The 18240-nt window shown below is 54.8% G+C and overlaps 1 protein-coding gene across 3 annotated transcripts in view; it reads left to right on the top strand.

The window, feature by feature from the left end:
* The window catches only part of PLXNA4 (plexin A4), a 627343-nt gene that overhangs the window by 582706 nt on the left and 26397 nt on the right, over positions 1-18240 (top strand). For all 3 annotated transcript variants that reach the window (XM_060108908.1, XM_060108911.1, XM_060108910.1), the window contains exons 24-25: positions 890-1036; positions 5703-5862. In XM_060108908.1, coding sequence (XP_059964891.1) covers positions 890-1036; positions 5703-5862 — 307 coding nt within the window. The remainder of the gene's footprint in view (positions 1-889; positions 1037-5702; positions 5863-18240) is intronic.

The raw sequence follows: 18240 nt of genomic DNA, 5'->3' as shown, positions 1-18240 counted from the left end.
AGTTTCCCCACCAGCCTGGGAATGAACCAGCATCCCCCCTATTCCCTCCATGGCCCCCAAGTCCACAGATGCTGGGGCCCAGCTCCTAGAACCCCACCAAGAAGTGTTGTTTCCCTTGTCATGGAGGGGACAGGCTCCTGACCATCTCAGGAGGCAGAGACCCACGGTCAGGCCTGGCTTGAGAGGCACGGTCCCCACAGGCCGCTTTCTCACAGGTGAGGGGAGATGAGCCTCTGAGAAGACCCTGCATTCCCATTTCAAGCTGAAGACAAGTCACCCCTTTTTTCCCTCTTGCTCTCCTCCTGCCCCTCCGGCCCCAGACTTATTGAGGCTGATGAGGGTCCTGGGCAGGTACAGGAGCGCGTGTGGCGGCAGATAAGCCGAGGACATGCCTGGGAGGTGGAAGAGCTGCTCAGCCTCCAATTACTAACTTGTTTTCTAAGGAGTTCACGCCACCGAGGACTGACCTCTGTCTCTCTCTCTCTTTTTTTTTTTTTTTTTACATCTTTATTGGAGTATAATTGCTTTACAATGTCGTGTTAGTTTCTGCTTTATAACAAAGTGAATCAGCTATATGTATACATATATCCCCATAGCCCCTCCCTCTTGCGCCCCCTCCCTCCCACCCTCCCTAACCCACCCCTCTAGGACCTCTGTCTCTTGATAGGGCTGCAGAGAAAGCAGGGTGGAGTGAGGGCGGGGAGAGGGGCAGAGAGGGGGCCGGGGAGATGAAAAGAGAGCTCAAGAATGGCAGTGGGAAGGAGCGGGAGAAGAGAAGTAAAACTGAGGAGTGGAAAGCAGCCCTTCGGAGAGGCAGAGGCTGGGGGAGGCCGGGCTCCGCACACCTGGGGCTCAGGGTCCACCCAGCACGGCTCTTCTCTGTGTCCAGGAGTGTGCCGGGGAGCCCCTCTTCTCCCTGTTCTGCGCCATCAAGCAGCAGATGGAGAAGGGGCCCATTGACGCCATCACGGGCGAGGCCCGCTACTCTCTGAGCGAGGACAAGCTCATCCGCCAGCAGATCGACTACAAAACTCTGGTAAGCCAGCCTCCCAGCTCCTCCCTGTGGCTCTGGTGGGTGGGTTCTGGCCCTGTGCAGCCCCTGCCCCGCCGAAGGGATGGTGGAAATGCTGATGACCATCCTCTCTAACACCTCTTTAACGCCACTGCTCTCAGCCACCTCTCTGGGTGCCCACTGCACGGGGCCAGCCTGGTGTTCCACCTGTGCCGGTCACCCCGACTTCCTTGTCCTAACATGCCAGGGCACCTGGATTTGAGGACCGGTGGCTCAGACACACCTGAGCAACAGCAAGAGACTGGTGTGCTTTCAGGCCGGTGCGCTGGATTGTGGGGCAGTAACCCCTGGCCGACAGCTGGCTGACTGACCCCAGGGAATGAACTCCTTCTCAGCAGTTCTCCCAGTGGAGAACCCACACTTTGCAGACCAGTTCCAAGCAGGTAGCACGTAGAGCACGAAAGAGGGGAAGCCAGAAATGGTTGCTCGTGCTCCTGAAGCCCGCACCTACATGACCCGAGCTGTAGGATGGGAGGCCAGGCTGGCCTAGCGGTTTAAGGTGTTTGACCAGGGAATGGGGGGATCCCCTCAGTCAAGGTTACACTCCCTTTCCTGCCAGAAACAGTCATCCTAGGAGGCAGCAAAGCTCAGCATTTAGGAACACGGGGTTTGGAATCGGGCAGAGCTGGATTGGAGCTATGACTCCTTCTGACCAGCTGGGGGATTTGGGGCTTAATCTCTCCAAGTTTGGGTTTTGTTTTTTTAATCTGAAAAAAAAAACAGGGATAATAATAAAAGGGATAATGACAGCATGTGCCTCCCGAAGGTGTCCAGAAGGTGGAGTGGGATCTGGTGTACCAAGCCGGGAGCCCAGGGTCAGCCCACCGCTGGCTCACAGGGGCTCTGCTTCCTCCTTCCCGCCATGACTGTCCGCTGGTGCCCACTGTCTGTCCAGGCGGGGGAGCTCACTCTTGGGCTTGTTTTGGAGAGAGTTGTGATCTCCCACCAGCTCTTTTCCAGGAAAGAGAAGAGGAGGTAGAAGAAAGGAGTGAGAAAACAAGATGATAAAAGATAAATGTGGAGGGTGGTACGTGGGCGGAGCCCAAGAACGGAGGTGGTGGAAGAGCCAGCAGTGGTGTTAAAGAGGACGGGGAATCGGTGGGGTTTAGAGTCACTGGGAAGTGAGACGCAGCAGGCCGAGGCGTGGCAGAGCCGGGCAGGGGCCCCGAGCCGAGGAGGAACCCCAGACCCCGAGGCCAGCTGGGGAGACGTCCCTGCCCCTCTGAAGAAAGCCAGTCCCGCCGGCTGGGCGTGCTGCGCCCGTGATGCACCTGTCCCACTCCATCCGCGGAGGGCCCTGGGAATCCCAGCAGGCATCTCAGCAGATTGGCCGGGGTTGGCTCAGGTGACGAGGCTTTGCGGCAGCAGGGTGGGTGAGGGCCCTGCTGCTTTGCAGTCGTGGTCTGCCCCGGAGGAGGGGGTTAGAGGCTCTGAGTAACATGGGAAAGGAAGGGCTTCCCTGGTGGCGCAGTGGTTGAGAGTCCGCCTGCCGATGCGGGGTCGTGCCCCGGTCCGGGAGGATCCCACATGCCGCGGAGCGGCTGGGCCCGTGAGCCATGGCCACTGAGCCTGCGCGTCCGGAGCCTGTGCTCAGCAACGGGAGAGGCCACAACAGTGAGAGGCCTGCGTACCGCAAAAAAAAAAAAAATAATGAGAAAGGAAGAAAAAAACCTTCCAGAAATAGAGACCTGAATAGATTTCTTAATGAGCTAGAACTACTGTTGGAATGTCTCCTGCCTGGTCTCTCCCTCCCTTTCTTTCCCATCTCATCAGCGGCTCCCCAGTATTGAATCCAGCACAGTTGTAATAACACTCTGTCCCCAAATTGCAGCATCCTTTATTCCAGAGGCCAAACTACTGTTAGCACACCCAGCCTGCTTGCAGATGACTTCAGGAGAATGTGAGGAAATGGGAGTGGGTCAGGGACGCGCATCCATTTGGGGTGGAAAGAGCTGGGGGAGAGGCACCGCGAGGAAAGGGGAAGGACGTTCCGGTTGTCCTCCTCGGAGAAGAAGTGGCTGCGGGGAGGTTTCATAGCCATCCTCAGGCCTGTGAAAGGAAACCCCCGACGTGGAAGGGGGAGCAGCCCCGTGGTGGTGAGGAGGGGCCAGGAAGAAAGTGTGTTAGCAGCAGACAGGGCTGACCCGAGACTCCAAGATGGAGGGGTCAGAAAAAGACAGGGTGGCCTGCAATTCAGCACTGGCTGGAGGAGCCCAGGGTACTTTGGGCCAACTGATGGTAACCTTGTGCTGGGCAGAAAGGGTAACCACAAAGAGTGAGACAGGTGCTGAGAGGCTCGGCCAGCATCACTTGACAGTCAGATGCACCACCTATGTGTTGAGTGATGAATTAGGTTGAACATGGACTAGCATGGCCTAGGGCCCTGCTGCTGGGGGTGCCCGAGGGCATAAACTGGGAGCCTGCCAGAGTGCTAGGGGCTCCCCTGCGATCCTGCCTGAATGCAGAGTCTCAGACCCCATCCTCGACCTCCTGAGTCAGAATGTGCGTTTTCACAAAAGCCCTTAGTGATTCTATTCACAGGAAAGTTTGGGAAGCACTGACCAGCAGAACAAACCCCAGGCAGTTGCTCTGAAATAGCCAAGACACGTGGGCGTGGGGCTGGGGAAAAGAACTTCCAGGTGGAGCTGGGGCACGGCCAGGGAGCCCTGTCCCTCCGTGGGACCACTGCTGCTTCTCTGGATGCCCTGAGGCACCCACAGAGTTGTTCTCATGGGGCCACCATGAACCCCACGGGCAAGCAGAAATGTCAGGGGGGCATACTCGGGTGGCAGCCCCCGCTTCATGGTCTCACAGCCCAGGCTCCACCACCACTGGCCCAGAGCTCAGGGCAGCACCGAGTACTAGGCTGTGCTTGGCCACGGAGGGGGGCTGGGAGGGGTCCCGGAAGGCTCTTAGGAGGCAGGGAATGACTGGGAGAGGGCACACAGGAGGAGCACGTGGTCCAGAGTTCCGTCCAGAGTTCCTTCCAGCATTGTTTTCGGTTTCAAACATTTTGAGGGTGACAGTTCGGTTTTATAGATTTAGGAGGTTCTCTTTTTCTTAATGGAATGAGCATGCTCCCTTGGGAGCTCACAGCAGTCTGGTCGCTAATGAAAGGCAGGCGTCCGGGGGCCAGGGTTCTGACCGCCGCCACGTGGACCAGGAGCGGGTGGGGATGGGAGGAAGGCTGTCGTCTGGATCTGCAGACCAGACGTAGGGTTGGCAAAGGGTTGGTGGGGGAGGCGGTTCAGTGAAGGTTCTGAGAAGGGAGCGCACAGAGGGCGCAGGCAGCAGGGTCAGACGGGCAGCAGAACCTGGCACGGCACGGCCACCTGGCAGCACCTGTGACCCACAGCACCCACCCGGATCCACTCTGGTCCACCCAAGGATCCCACGGTCTCACCACGGAGAGAGAGCCCATGCTGAGGATAGCAAGAGAAGCAAAGCTGTTAGAAGTGGCCCAGAACTTTTTTTGTTGTTTTTAAATAAATTTATTTATTTATTTATTTTTGGCTGCGTTGGGTCCTCGCCACTGCACACGGGCTTTCTTTTCAGTCGTGGCGAGCGGGGGCTCCTCTTCGTTGCGGTGCGCAGGCTTTTCACTGTGGTGGCTTCCCTTGTCGCAGAGCACGGGCTTCATAGTTGTGGCACGAGGGGCTCAGTAGTTGTGGCTCGCGGGCTCTAGAGCACAGGCTCAGTAGTTGTGGTGCACGGGCTTAGCTACTCCGCGGCATGTGGGATCTTCCTGGACCAGGGCTGGAACCCGTGTCGCCCGAATTGGCAGGCGGATTCTTAACCACTGTGCCACCAGGGAAGCCCTGGTCCAGGGCTTTTTAAAGGAAAAAATATAGTTTGGTGCATTAGGCAGAGTCTTATCTTATCTGACTAGTTCCAAAAAGAGAAATGGAGGTCCTGAGCCAGGGTGGCCTCTTCCCCTGATACCAGGTTTCAGGTTCGGAGCCAGGAAGGGCTCTCAGGTGGCCTGAACTTGAAGTTTTTTAAAGGGCACCTTTTTATTTTTAAACAACACACTAAGCTTCTTACAGATTCTCCAACCTCCGATCAGCCCAGAACCCTCACAAAAATCGAAGCACATGACATCTTTGGAGAAAGGAGCCAGATTCCCATTAGTGTGGGTGTGTGTATGGGATAGACTGACGAGAAAGACAGACTGACACACAGGGATGGGGGATGGGGGTTTCAGAGGTGGGCGAGGGTCTGGGTGTGCTGCTGAGATGCTGCCTAGTGAGTGTGTGTGTGTGTGTGTGTGAGTGAGAGAGAGAGGTGGCAGGGGGACATGCAGTAGTGTCCCTTCTCTGACACATTGCCCCTCACTGCCTCCTCCTGCTTGGACATTGTTCCCTTTGATAAATCAGGATTTTAATGGAGTCTCTCGTGAAGAGGAGTGAAATATGCAGCTCCTACTCCTGCAGTGATGCTGAAGCTGTACCACTTTCCTGCTGCTTGTGGGGACTGGAAGGGTAGAGGGCTTGGCTGGGGTCGCCCCACCCCTGTCCAGTCCAACCTGCCAAGGCGGAGCCAGTCAGGATAGGACTCCGGGATGCGGCTGGCATTCCCAGGGCTCTCCATGCTGCCCTCCCCACTCACCACCTCTCCCCACCGCCCGCAGGTCCTGAGTTGTGTCAACCCAGACAGTGCCAACAGCCCTGAGGTCCCAGTGAAGATCCTCAACTGCGACACCATTACTCAGGTCAAGGAGAAGATTCTGGACGCCATCTTCAAGAATGTGCCCTGCTCCCACCGGCCCAAGGCTGCAGACATGGACCTGGGTGAGTAGGGCCGCCCACCTAGGGGGCTGTGCTGTGACTGGTTGGAAGCCCCTCTTACCGACCAGTGGAGCCAGGGTGCAGGGAGCAGGCGTGCACGGCCCCCAGGAACCCAGGAGGTGCACCTTCATGGCCACTTAGTGAGCAGTGAGCAGAGGGGGGACCACAGTCTGCTGGTGATGTGACTGCCTCTGGGATCTTTTGAGTAGCCGAGGGGTGGGAGTGGAGGTGTCACGTCGGCAGTGAAGAGGATTTAGTCTGAATCTGTGTGGCCCAAGGTCTTACCACTACCTGCGTTGTTCCCCCAGGCCCTTCCTTTCGCCTCTGTTCTGCGCCTCTAGTTTTTGCTGACTACCGAAGGCATGAGGGATCTGGGTCAGTGATGGGAGGATGGAGAGAAAGGATAGAGAAAAATGAGATATGACAGCCTACTGGGGAGCAAGATGGCATTTTATTAGAATGTTCCACGAATAGATCGCATAGCCTGTATAAACAAGGGCATGCCACTTAGGGCCAGCTGTCCTTGAATTTATGGCTTGCCTGAGTGTTTAGTAAGATATCGTCCTGGGGAAATCCTAGTGGGGAGCCCCAAGCCCCAAAGAGGCCAGGGCTGAAGAGAGGCAGTTTGGCACTGTGGATCAGCATCAGACATGCCTGGGTTTGAGTCCTGGTTCCACCAAGTCCTAGCTGTGTGACCTTGGTCTAGTTACTTAACCTTTCTGTGCCTTAGTTTCCTTGCCTATAAAATGGAGATTAATAATAGTGCCTGCCTCACTGTAAGAATGAAAGGAGATGATGCATGTAAAAACCTCTAATGCACTGTCAGGCCCATAGTACGTACTCAGTGTTGGCTGCTGCTGTTACTGATTATGAAGGTAATAGTGGTAAGGAAATGGTATGTGTCTGTTTGTTGGTCCTGGGCCTGGAGGAAAAGGTGTTTATGTGTGTGTGTGGTTGGGTCTGGAGATTGGTGGAAACATAGAGGTGGGAGGACCTCCAGAGGCCCCTAATCCATCCATCTGGCCTCTCTAAGCTGGCTTCAGCTAAGCCATCCAAGACAGATGGGCATCTGTGCTATTTTCTAAACTCCACAGGGAATTTGATCCCCTCCCAGTGCTTCACCCCACCTGCCCCGAAATTCTGATGCCTAAAGACTCAGGATCAAGAATGTCTGCTCACTCACCTCAATTCTTACTGCTTCCCTTCCCCCATCTCCTCCTGGCTGGCTGTTGGCGGGATGTGTTTGGCCCTGTGCCTGGAGCTCCGTGGCCCCAGGGAGAGAGACTGGCTGAGCATGTGCTCCCCTTCACTTTGGAGGTGTCTCTGTGTATGTTGTTTCTAGGACCAAAAGGAAGCATTTGTGAGAGCCTGCAGTGGGGGTGGGGGGAGTGTTTGGGCGAGTGTGTCCATGTGTGTCCCGGGCACTGGTCCCTAGAGTTGGAGTGGGCATTTGTGTCTGTATGCGGGTGATTCTGCTGCCATGAACGTTCCACAGACTGATGGAGCCAAGGGCTCGCTTATGGAACCAGTGCAAGAGAAAACAAGTTCCTGGGAAGGAAGACCCCTGTGTTCCCCACCCCTAAACAATTAAGTGGGCTACTCCATAATGGGTCTCCCAGGGAGAGTTGAATTCACTAGGGTAACCAGGTAGCACTCGCCATGCCTTTTGTTCATCTGTGGGAGCCATGGCAGGGTCCACCCTCGGCTTTTCAAAGTCCTTATCTGCAAAATGGGTGGGTGGGAGGAGAGCCCCGGCCTAGGGGGGCCAAGAGGAGGAGCTGTTATAAGAACCTGTATCTTTATGCCGAAGGTGTTTGGAAAGCTTGTGCCAGAGCACAGCGAGAGCTCACGGGTGCGGGTGCGTGTAGAATTGTGTGCTTCTGGTGCTTGGGAATGGGGTGACCTCCCATGGGGGAGAGAGACCGTGTCATGGCTGGTGGATGCTGCTCAAGACCAGCCCTCTGCACCTGGAAGCCATACACCCAGAGCTTGGGAGGGGAAGGGGCTGGTTTTTTGTTGTGTTTTTTTTTTTCGGTACGTGGGCCTCTCACTGCTGTGGCCTCTCCCATTGAGGAGCACAGGCTCCGGACATGCAGGCTCAGCGGCCATGGCTCACGGGCCCAGCCGCTCTGCGGCATGTGGGATCTTCCCAGACTGGGGCACGAACCCGTGTCCCCTGCATTGGCAGGCGGACTCTCAACCACTGTGCCACTAGGGAAGCCCAGGGGCTGCTTTTTAAAAAAATAATAATAATAACTTCAGGACATTTGCTGGGTTCTAGCCCGGCAAAGCATCATTAATGAAAGGATGTGATGCATCTGGAGTGGAGGCGGCAGCATCCAAAGCAGCCACGGCCACTTCTGCCACCCACCTCCTGCCGTCCACTTCCTGCCGTCCACCTCCTGCTGTCCACTTCCTGCCGTCCACCTCCTGCCGTCCACTTCCTGCCGTCCACTTCCTGCTGTCCACTTCCTGCCATCCACTTCCTGCCATCCACTTCCTGCTGTCCACTTCCTGCCGTCCACTTCCTGCTGTCCACCTCCTGCTCTCCACCTCCTGCTGTCCACTTCCTGCCACCCACCTCCTGCCACCCACCTCCTGCTGTCCACTTCCTGCTGCCCACTTCCTGCTGTCCACTTCCTGCTGTCCACCATGAGTGAAGGAAGCCTGAGGGCTGAGCAGCAACCAGGAGCCGCCGGAGAGTTGCTGCTCTCTCAAGCTAGAGGCTGCTCAGGCCAGGGGCTGGACCTGCAGTGACACAGTGCTCGCCAGGTCCCAAGAGGACAAAGGACCTACCTTTCCCATCAGAGGAGCTGCTGGGGAGGATGGAGGGGCCACCCTGGAGGCACAAGGCCTCACAGCAGGGAGGGTAAAGGGGAGAAGCCAAAGAAAGGAGGCAGTTTGAGTCTCAGGGCCCCATCCTCCTGGGGAAGGGGAGTCATACTGAACTTCTCACAAAGGCCTCCCGTGATGGGTGCTCTTCCGAGGAATTTCCTTCTTTTCTGTTAAGTCCAGGGTCTGGAGCTGCTCCCACAACTCTGGTCTTCTTTCTACCAAAGCCAGATAACAAAGAAAATGGGGCCTCCTCAGAGACCCAAATGCTTCTTCCGCAAGATTTGATTTGACTCAGTTGCATGGCCCCCAAGGAGAGAGAGAGAGGCAAGGCGAGTTTTTCCCATCATGTAGGTGAAAGTGCTTTGAAAGCAGTTTGCAAATATAAGGTGTGATTATAATCAAAAATTAATCTATGCCAAAGGGACACATAACACATAGGCACAGAGAAGACTCTGAGCCACATGCGTTGACAGAGGCAAGACAGCCAAGCATCCCCCCTCCACTTCACTTCCCACCCCCCATGCCTCCTCCTCCCGTAGCTGAGGGCATTGGGCAAAGACTGCCTTCCCCCTCCTGATGCCCAGCCCCTGGAAAGGCGAGGACATCTGTCCCAGGCCAGCCCAGAAAGAAGCAAAGGCATTTTAAGCTGCCTCTGTAATTGCCCCAAGTAAATCCAGCCCCAACCCCTCCCCCTGCCTTTCATCATCTGTGGTGCCTGGCCTGGCCTAGCCCCTCATTCCCGACACTTCTGTTCATTGCTCCTCTGACAGAAGCTCTCCCACGCCACCCCCTCCACCCCTTCACCTGCTCTTCCAGGCATTAAGGAGCCAAGATGGGGAACTGTATTAGCCAGGGTTCTCCAGAGAAACAGAACCAATAGGATATGTTTACATAGAGAAAGATTTATTTGAAGGAATTGGCTCATGCAATTATGGAGGACTTAATTAATAATAGACTAGGAGGAGTCTGTTTGGGCTGCCATAACAGAATACCATAGACTGGCTGGCTTATAAACAACAGAAATTTATTTCTCACAGCTCTGGAGGCTGAGAAGTCCAAGATCAAGGTGTCGGCAGACTCAGTGTCTGGCGAGAGCCCGCTTCCTGGTTCATTGATGGCCGTCCTCTTGCTGGGACCATACATGGCAGAAAGAGGGCAAGAGAGCTCTCTGGGGTCCTTTTTATAAGGGCACTAATCCCATTCATGAGGGCTCCACCCTCATGACCTGATCACCTTCCAAAGGCCCCCACCTCCAAATGCCATCACATTGGGTGTTAGGATTCAACATGTGAATTTTGCGGGGGACACAAACACTCAGTGTCTAGCGTGGAGGCTGGCATGTCCAAAATCTACAGGGTAGGCCAGCAGGCTGGAGACCCAGGGAAGAGCCACGTTGCAGTTCAAGTCCAAAGGCAGCTGCTGCAGAATTCCCTCTTGCTCAGGGGAGGTCAATCTTTTGTTCCACCCAGGCCTTCACCTAATTAGACACATGTGTGTGCCCGTGCACCAACCTACATTATGGAGGGCAGTTCGCTTTACTCAAAGCCCATCCATTTAAATATTAATGTCATCCAAAAATACCCTCATGGAAACATCCAGAATAATTTTTGACCACCTATCTGGGCACTGTGGCCCAGACAGGTTCACACATAAAACTAACCATTGTAAGAGCCAAAGTGAAGGACACAGAACTTGCCTTTCTTTCAGTCTGTTGGAATCTAGGGAAGGAAAGATATCCCAGGCAGGAGTTAGGGACTGTGCTGGAGCAGGTGGGCCTTGGGAGTTTTCAAAGCCCAGTGCCAGGGGCTCCCTGCTCTGCTATATGTGAGGCTGTCCTCACCAAGCTGATGCCCCTTTCCACTCACAGGTATCGGGTAAGCTGATGCCCCTTTCCACACACAGGTATCAGATATAGGTACCCCCTTACACCACCAAACTCTTCAACCAACATATCATAAGAGCCTGCCATGGGGCAAGCTCTGTGCCAGGCACAGAGGGACCAACGTGACTAGGAGTTCCTCATTGCTTCGCACAGTAGCAGGAGGCTGGACACTTCTCTTTCTGAGCCAAGGGACTCTTTGTTTCCTCCCTTCACTCCCCAGAGGAAATAACTGATGCCATTCTGTTCTACTGAACAGAAGACTCTGCAGCTCAGAGAGGCACAGAGCCTGGGCCCTGGTCACACAGCAGGGAGGTGGAGAGAACATCCATTCCCTTTCCACGCAGGCTCCTCCACAGGCCGTGACCTGCAGAGATTCCTCTGGTTTAAAGCAAATGCCCCATCAATAGCCCCGGAACTCCGCCACCCCTTCTGTCTGAAAGGGTATATTTTTTCAAATAAGTAATTCCTGTATGCAATAAAAAGATACACTATCTTCTGAGTGAAATATAAAGAGTTCACAGCAGCTGTCGCCCCAGTTTGCATTTTCCACTGCACGTGATGGGAAGGACAGATAAAGATAATGGGATTTTTTTTTCTTTTTTATTTCACCTCCCTCTCTCCCTGGAAGGTGGAAGTGTAACAAATTGGATTGTGAGTGTGTCTGTCCTTTGTGCTTGGAGCCTGGAGCAGGGCACGGGGCTGCGGGCAGAGCTTCGAGGGAGGTCAGAGCCAGCAATTTTCCCTAGATGCCTTGCATATGAATACCTGGGTCACCTTTCCTACCTAGGTCACCTTTCTTCCTTCCCACTGCCCACCCGCTGCCTCTTGAACTCTTCTTTGACACAGCACAGCATGGCACACCGCCCTGGAGCTCCACCAGAGCCTCCTCCGCGTTATTCCATATTCAAGAATATCCACTAAGCTTACCTCTCTTAAATCGAGTAGCAGAGCATGGTCTGCTTTTTCCTTTAGCTCTCCGGACTTCCCTGAATAGCAACAACTAGCCGGTGCACAGCTCTTCACAGTTTACAACGACCCAAGGCTTTGAAAGCAGATAACACCGTTCAGTTTAGGAATTTCTTCTTTTAAGCACCACGTTTCCTACTTCGCTTATTTTGTATTTTAGAACTTGCTCTCACCATAAAATTATACCTGTTTTAAGTAAACAATATTTAGGTGGTCCCCCCCCCCCATTCCTGAGTCAGTTTCCCGACTGTTTGCAGTGACTCTGATTCTGTCCCAGCTCTTCTCTGATGCTGCTCCCGCACTTGGGAGTGGCAGGGTGCCGAGGGTGTCTGGGCTCTCTGTCTCCTTGGGGCTCACCTGCCGACAGGTGTGTGGCGGTAGAGTCGTGTCTCCTCCTCCAGCCTTCTGCTCGGGACCCTGGTTTGGGAGGTCAAGAGGACTCCGTGCAGGCTGGCGAGACTCTGCTCAGCGCCCCACGGGGAGGAATGGTGGCCCGGGGTGGGAGGGCAGACAGCTGGCTCTGAAATTGGTTCCTTGTGGATCAGCAGGGTTGACTCGGCCAGTTCTACCCAGCCTGGTGGGCGCCTCCTTCCCCCTCATCCCTCCAGGTCAGTCCCTCCTAAAGCTTCCTTTGGTGGGTCTGAGGAGAGATGAACTGGACTGGGGGCGGGGCCGGCAGGGGTTGGTTGCTGCAGAGCCTTAAGTGTCCTCAGCCTGGGGTGAGATGCTATACTTGTGTGTGTGTATGTGTGCATGTGTGCATATGTGTGTGTATGCACACATGTGTGTGCCCGTGCACCAACCTGCATATGCACACGCCACGAGGGTCAGAGCTGGTGAGGCGCCATGCTCCCCAGGGAGGGTTTGCCTCTCTGAGTGGCACCTACTGGTGGGTAGGGGACCCTCCAGGAGCCGGACCAGCAACGTGCTGGGTGCCAGTGTCTCCTTCCAGGGTTGGCCTGCAGATAAACCCCTCCCTCCTCTACACCCTAGCTTCCCACTGTTCCCCCAGACACCTCACAAACTTGGGGGCACACCGTGGTGCTCCCACCTCTTCCTCCCTGAGAATCTCCAGGTACCATCCTATCTCCTGAGCATCCCTGAAATCTACGCCCCCGCCCCCTCTGCCTCGGCCAAGGGCAGCCGTCTTTGGCGGGGCTCCTCCTCCCCTTGTCATCCACCTCTGTCTCTGTGGTTCTCAGCTCAACCCCAGACGCCTTTGCATGGTATTCCAGACCTTTCTGAACTCAGTTCCTGACTTGTATGTGCCTCGCCAGCCTCTCCTTGCCATGACCTCCCACAAGGACTCATCCACGTGGATCCCTGGAAGCGTCACAGAAGTGGCACCTTTGGACCAGAACGCCTCCCCCTCCCCCACATACCCTCCTCGGCCTCTCCCTCTTCTGGCTCTGATCACCGGGCCTGTGAGCCTTTGTTGTCCTGCACAGCCTTCTACACAGAGAGCACTTCAGGGGCCAGGGCTTTTATTAAGTTTCCTTGTTTAACTGTCTGATGTCCCGCTGGCACAGTGCCTGGCACACTGTGGACACTCACAGTTTTGAGCGAGTGAAGATGGAGCTCTAAGACTTTCTGGATCTGGATTTTCAACGTGGTGGCCGCAGAAGATGCCTCTTGTGTCCTAATCCCGGGGGAGGCAGATGTCCTGGTGCAGCGTGGGCGTGGCGAGGGGTCACTCTGTCTCAGGATTCACTGGGACCATCACCGAGCTCACATCATTTGGTGCCTTAAGGCATTTTCCAGTCTCTCACTGTGCCCCATGGGCAGGCAAAGCTGTCCAGATGGCTGGACGTTCACCCGGAGGACAATGGCCATTGGCCCAGCTGTCACATTGCCCCTCGGCTGTTCTAACAGGATCACCTGGTACATAGCAAGGTGTGGACACAAACGAGAGATATATTTTTAGTGCTGTTTTTATAGGCAAGACAGAAGAAGCCTGTTGGGTGAAGAGAATGCTGAATTCGGGATGAAGAGACCTAGATTCTATTGACTTTCATTACTGTTATTAAAACTAAGCATATGTTGAATATGCAGCAGCACCCAGAGCACAAAATTAGCTGCGCCCTCGCTCAGGGGCCTCCTGACCTGACCAGCCGCCCACACTGGTTAGGGCACCAGATCTGAAGGTGGCAGGCCTGCCTCGCCCTCAACTGGTCCACCTGCCCTTAGGGTTCTTTACCACTGGGTAGGGATGAGGGTGCATGAAGCCAGCTATGCAATTTGCAGGGTGGACTCTTCCCGGGACAGACAGAAGCCAGCAGCTTTGGTCTTTGACCTTGGCTGTTCCTGGTCCCAGCTTGAGCTCCACTGCTCATACCTCTCTCAAGAGGAGGTCATGAAGTAGCGCAAGAGCACTCCAGAAAGGTGAGCCCACTCTGCTAATCTGATTTTCTTGAGACATTCCATGATGAGTCTGGGAAAATAGAGGCCCTGGCTGGTCTGGATGAAGGGTTTCAGGAAAGAAAGGAAAAGGGGTAACTGTAAGGTGGGATCTTAACAAACGGCACCGCGAAACAGACGAAAGCTTCAAGTGAGCTTTATTAGGGGGCGCTCCCGGGCGAGGTTCACTGGTCCGAGAGAAAGGGGCCAGAGAAGTCGCACCCGGGCGAGGGTTGGGCAAGATTTTATACGGGAAGAAGGGAAAGGGGTGTGGTGAATCTGGGAGGGCAGTCCTTATTTGGTGGTCTCTTCGGGTGTCGTGGCACTATCTGGTGCCGGTTGCATCAGTCTTGGGACCGTTAGTCCCGCCCCTCGAAAGGCGGGAAGGCTGGGCGGGGTGGAAGGTCCCCAGGTCAGTTCATGGAACTGGGTGGTCCGGAAAGTCTCCAGGTCAGTTTCTGGAACTGGGTGGTCCGGAGAGTTTCGGTCTGATGCAACCTGTGAATCTGATTGCGTTCCCCTGCCTCGGGCCAGTTGGCCTTACATCCCGACATCTTTGGTGTAATGGGGCAGCGTTCTGATCCCTGGCTACTTCATGCTGAATGGGGGCGTCGAAAGGGGAGTCGGGTGACCAGAGGTCCGAGGCTTAGGGGAGACCAGTGGGGGGTTCTGTAGGAAGCAAGGTGTAAGGACCGAGGAGCATTTGGTTTGTGGCCACCCAAGAGACTTCCTCCATGCGCCTGCGAAGGAACCTAAGAAAACGGGGCAAACATGAGCAAGATACAGATGAGAATTAAGGGGCCTAAGATTGGTGTTAGCCAGGTATAGAGGGTGGATCGCCACCAATCGGGAATTGGGGAGGCGGACTGTTGGTGTTTGTGTTGGAGTTCTTCTCTTAAGTGATGGAGGGCGTTTACAGCAACATTCCTCCTGTAGGAAGAGGCAGGTACCTCCTTTGTCGGCTGTCAGGAGATCCAGGGCTCGTCGATTCTGGAGAGCGACTCGGGCTATGGAGGTGATTTGGCGCTGGAGAGAGGAGATGGAGGCGGCGGAGGCTTCAATGGCTAGCTGGAGTTTATGTTCTAAGTCGCGGGATGTTGAAACACTATGTGTTAGAGCTCCCCCCCAACCCGAGGCCTGCAGCGACCAGGGAGGAGGCGAGAGAGATGCCTGCGACCAGAGGAAGAAAGATAGCTCTTTTCCGTCAGGTAAAGGGCGGCGTGATTAGCGAGGAAAATTCGGCTTGGCTATACAGTGTGAGTTGTGGGACGAGAGTAACGGGGATACATGGGAAGGGGGAGGAAGAATTGATCTCTTTTGTGAGGGAACCATTGCACCACAAAAACATGCCTGGTGGTGCTTCAGTTGATGCGTTTACCGTGAGGGATGAGTTGCAAAGAAACCCAGTATCGGCTGGATTTGGGCGGCTGCCGTAACAGATGGTGAGATTTTTTGAATCAAGGAATATGGGGACTTTTAACGGGGAAAAACATGGGTTTTGGGAGTTTGTAGGAGGTAGAATTGCAGGGCTGGTCGAGTGGGACAGCAGCCAAGGGTGGCCGGCCAAGCAAGGCACATAGAAAGCAGTCGGAGATGTTACCTATTCCTGTGTGGTTGAGTATCTGTAGTGTTTGGTCAGTTCGGCTGCTGCTGCTAGGGCCCGAAGGCATGGTTGCCATCCCTGAATGGTTGGGTCTAGCTGTTTGGAGAGGTAAGCCACGGGGCGGTAGGAAGGCCCTACAGGCTGGGCAAGGAGTCCAGTGGCTATTCCGGCCCGTTCATCCACAAAAAGGTGAAAAGGTCGGTTTGGGTTGGGCAGAGAAAGGGGAGGAGAAGATATCAGAGCGTTCCGGAGGGTGAGAAAGGCCTGTCGAACGGCGGAAGGAGAGGTGAGGGGTCCTTGGGGGGTTTCTTTAGCGGCTAGATATAAGGGTTTAGCGAGGAGAGCAAAGTTAGGGATCCAGTGTCGGAAAAATCCTATAAGGCCCAAAAAGGAGAGAATTTGTTCCGCTGTTTCCGGAGGCTGGAGTTCACGGATAATCCGGGTGCGATCGGCTGTTAGACCTTTTGTGGTAGGGGTAAGGTGGAGCCCCAGCTAGGTTACAGAAGATGCAGATAACTGAGCCTTGGCTGGGGAGACCCGATAACCACGAGAGCCAAGGTGATTGAGGAGATCTGCAGTATGTTGTCTTGAGAGGCTGAGAGATGGGCTACAAAGGAGGAGGTCATCTACATATTGAAGGAGTGTGCTGGGGGTAAGGGAGCAGGACGTGAGGTCCCGTGCCAGCGCCTGACCGAAGAGGTGAGGACTGTCGCGGAAGCCATGGGGAAGAACTGTCCAGGTGAGCTGACTGGAAGTATGAGTATCCGGATCCGTCCAGGTAAAGGCGAGAGGAAATAGGAGTCGGGATGTAGGGGGATAGTGAAAAAGGCATCTTTGAGATCCAGAACCGTAAAGTGGGTTGTGGATGGGGGGATATGGGAGAGCAAGGTGTATGGGTTTGGTACTACTGGGTGGAGAGGAATTATGGCCTCATTGATTAGTCGGAGGTCCTGGACCAGGTGATAATCCCCAGAGGCCTTGCGGACAGGCAGGATGAGGGTGTTGCAGGGAGAGTCAGTGGGGATAAGGAGTCCCTGGTTTAGGAGTCTGGTGATAATAGGTTGTAGGCCCCTAAGGTGAGTCTCAGAGATGGGAAATTGGGGCCTTGATGGAAATTTGGAGGGGTTCTTTAGGCGAATGAGGACGGGGGAATGGTGTGTTGCTATTATGGGCTTAGAGGTATCCCAGACCTGGGGATTGATTGGGTTCGGTGTGATTGGAAGAGGGGGATAGGAGGGGGAGGGTTCTAGAGACAGGCCGAGAAGAGGAAGCAGGAGTTGGGAGGAGGGGACCTTAGGGTCAAGTCTAACCAGCTGGAGGGAGGCCCCTAAGTGGAAAAGGACATCTCGGCCTAGCAAGGGAACTGAGCAGGATGGTATGACTAAGAAGGAACGAGTAAAAGGGAGTCCTTCAATGTGACATGGGAGTGGACCGCTCTGGAGTGGGAAGGATGGTTTGCCATCAATACCCATGACCGAGATCTGGGAAGGAGAAACTGGCCCGGAATAAGTAGGCAGGACCGAATAGGTAGCCCCTGTGTCCACCAGAAATGAGATGGACTTACCCGCTCCCCGTAGCGTTACCCTGGGCTCGGCGAGGGTGATGGGGGTCTTCGAGTCCGGGCGCCGTCAGTCGTCAGCCAATCCCAGCAGTTCGAGTGGTAATGCCGTTGGGTCGGCCCGCCCCCCGCGTGGAGACGCTGAGGGAGGGCCAATCGTAGGGCAGTCAGTCTTCCAGTGGCCCGTTAGCCTGCAGCTGGGACAGGGCTTAGAAGGAGGTCGGGGATTGGGACATTGACGAGCCCAGTGGCCTTCTTTTCCGCATTTGAAGCAGGCCCCCGGCGGGGTTGCCTTTTGCGGACCCCATGGATGCTGTGATCCATGGGACATGGCCGGCCTTAGGGCGGCTACAAGAGCTTGGGTTTGGAGGGCCACCTTCTGGTGCATCCGAGCCTGTCGGCTGGATTCTGCCAAATCCTCACGGCCGTTGTAGACTTTAAAGGCCATCTTTACCAGATCTCGAATAGGGGTTTGAGGGCCGTCTTCCCGTTTTAATTTCTTTCGGATGTCCGGGGCTGATTGGGTGATAAAATGGGTGGCTAGGACCGCTGCCCCTGCCGGGGTGTCGGGATCCAGCCGGGTGTAGAGAGTTAAGACCTCTGTAAGGCGATTGAGAAAGATAGCTGGATTTTCGTTAGGTTCTTGGGTTATCTCTTTTAGTTTTTCAAAATTGACTACCTTATGAGTGGCAGCCTGCACGCCAGCCAGGAGGCATTGGATCATGAGGTCGCGTTTACGACAGCCGTTTTGGCCATCCTGATAAGTCCAGCCTGGATTGGTGCCAGGTACGGCAGTCGCTCCGACAGGCATGGAGTTGTCGGTAAGGTGAACCTGATCTGCATGGTTTCGGGCAGCAGTTTGAATTCTTTCCCTCTCGTCAGGGGTCAGAGTAGAAGATAGGATCACAAAGATATCGTGCCAGGTTAGATCGTACTTGAGAGAGGTAGTGAAATTCTTTGATGTAGCGGGAAGAGTCGGCAGAAAAGGAGCCTAATCGCCTTTCTATTTGAGAGAGATCTTGGAGGGAAAAGGGAACATGAACTCTAACTAATCCTTCCGCTCCTGCCATCTCCCTCAGAGGGCAGAGGAGATTTGGATCTTGGGAGTCGTGAGAGCGTGTATGTGCACTAATTGGCGAG

Source organism: Mesoplodon densirostris, chromosome 9, assembly GCF_025265405.1.
Source record: "Mesoplodon densirostris isolate mMesDen1 chromosome 9, mMesDen1 primary haplotype, whole genome shotgun sequence".
Taxonomy (NCBI): domain Eukaryota; kingdom Metazoa; phylum Chordata; class Mammalia; order Artiodactyla; family Ziphiidae; genus Mesoplodon; species Mesoplodon densirostris.
The sequence above is the reverse complement of the archived record's forward strand: the minus strand, read 5'-3'. Positions and strand labels throughout refer to the sequence as shown.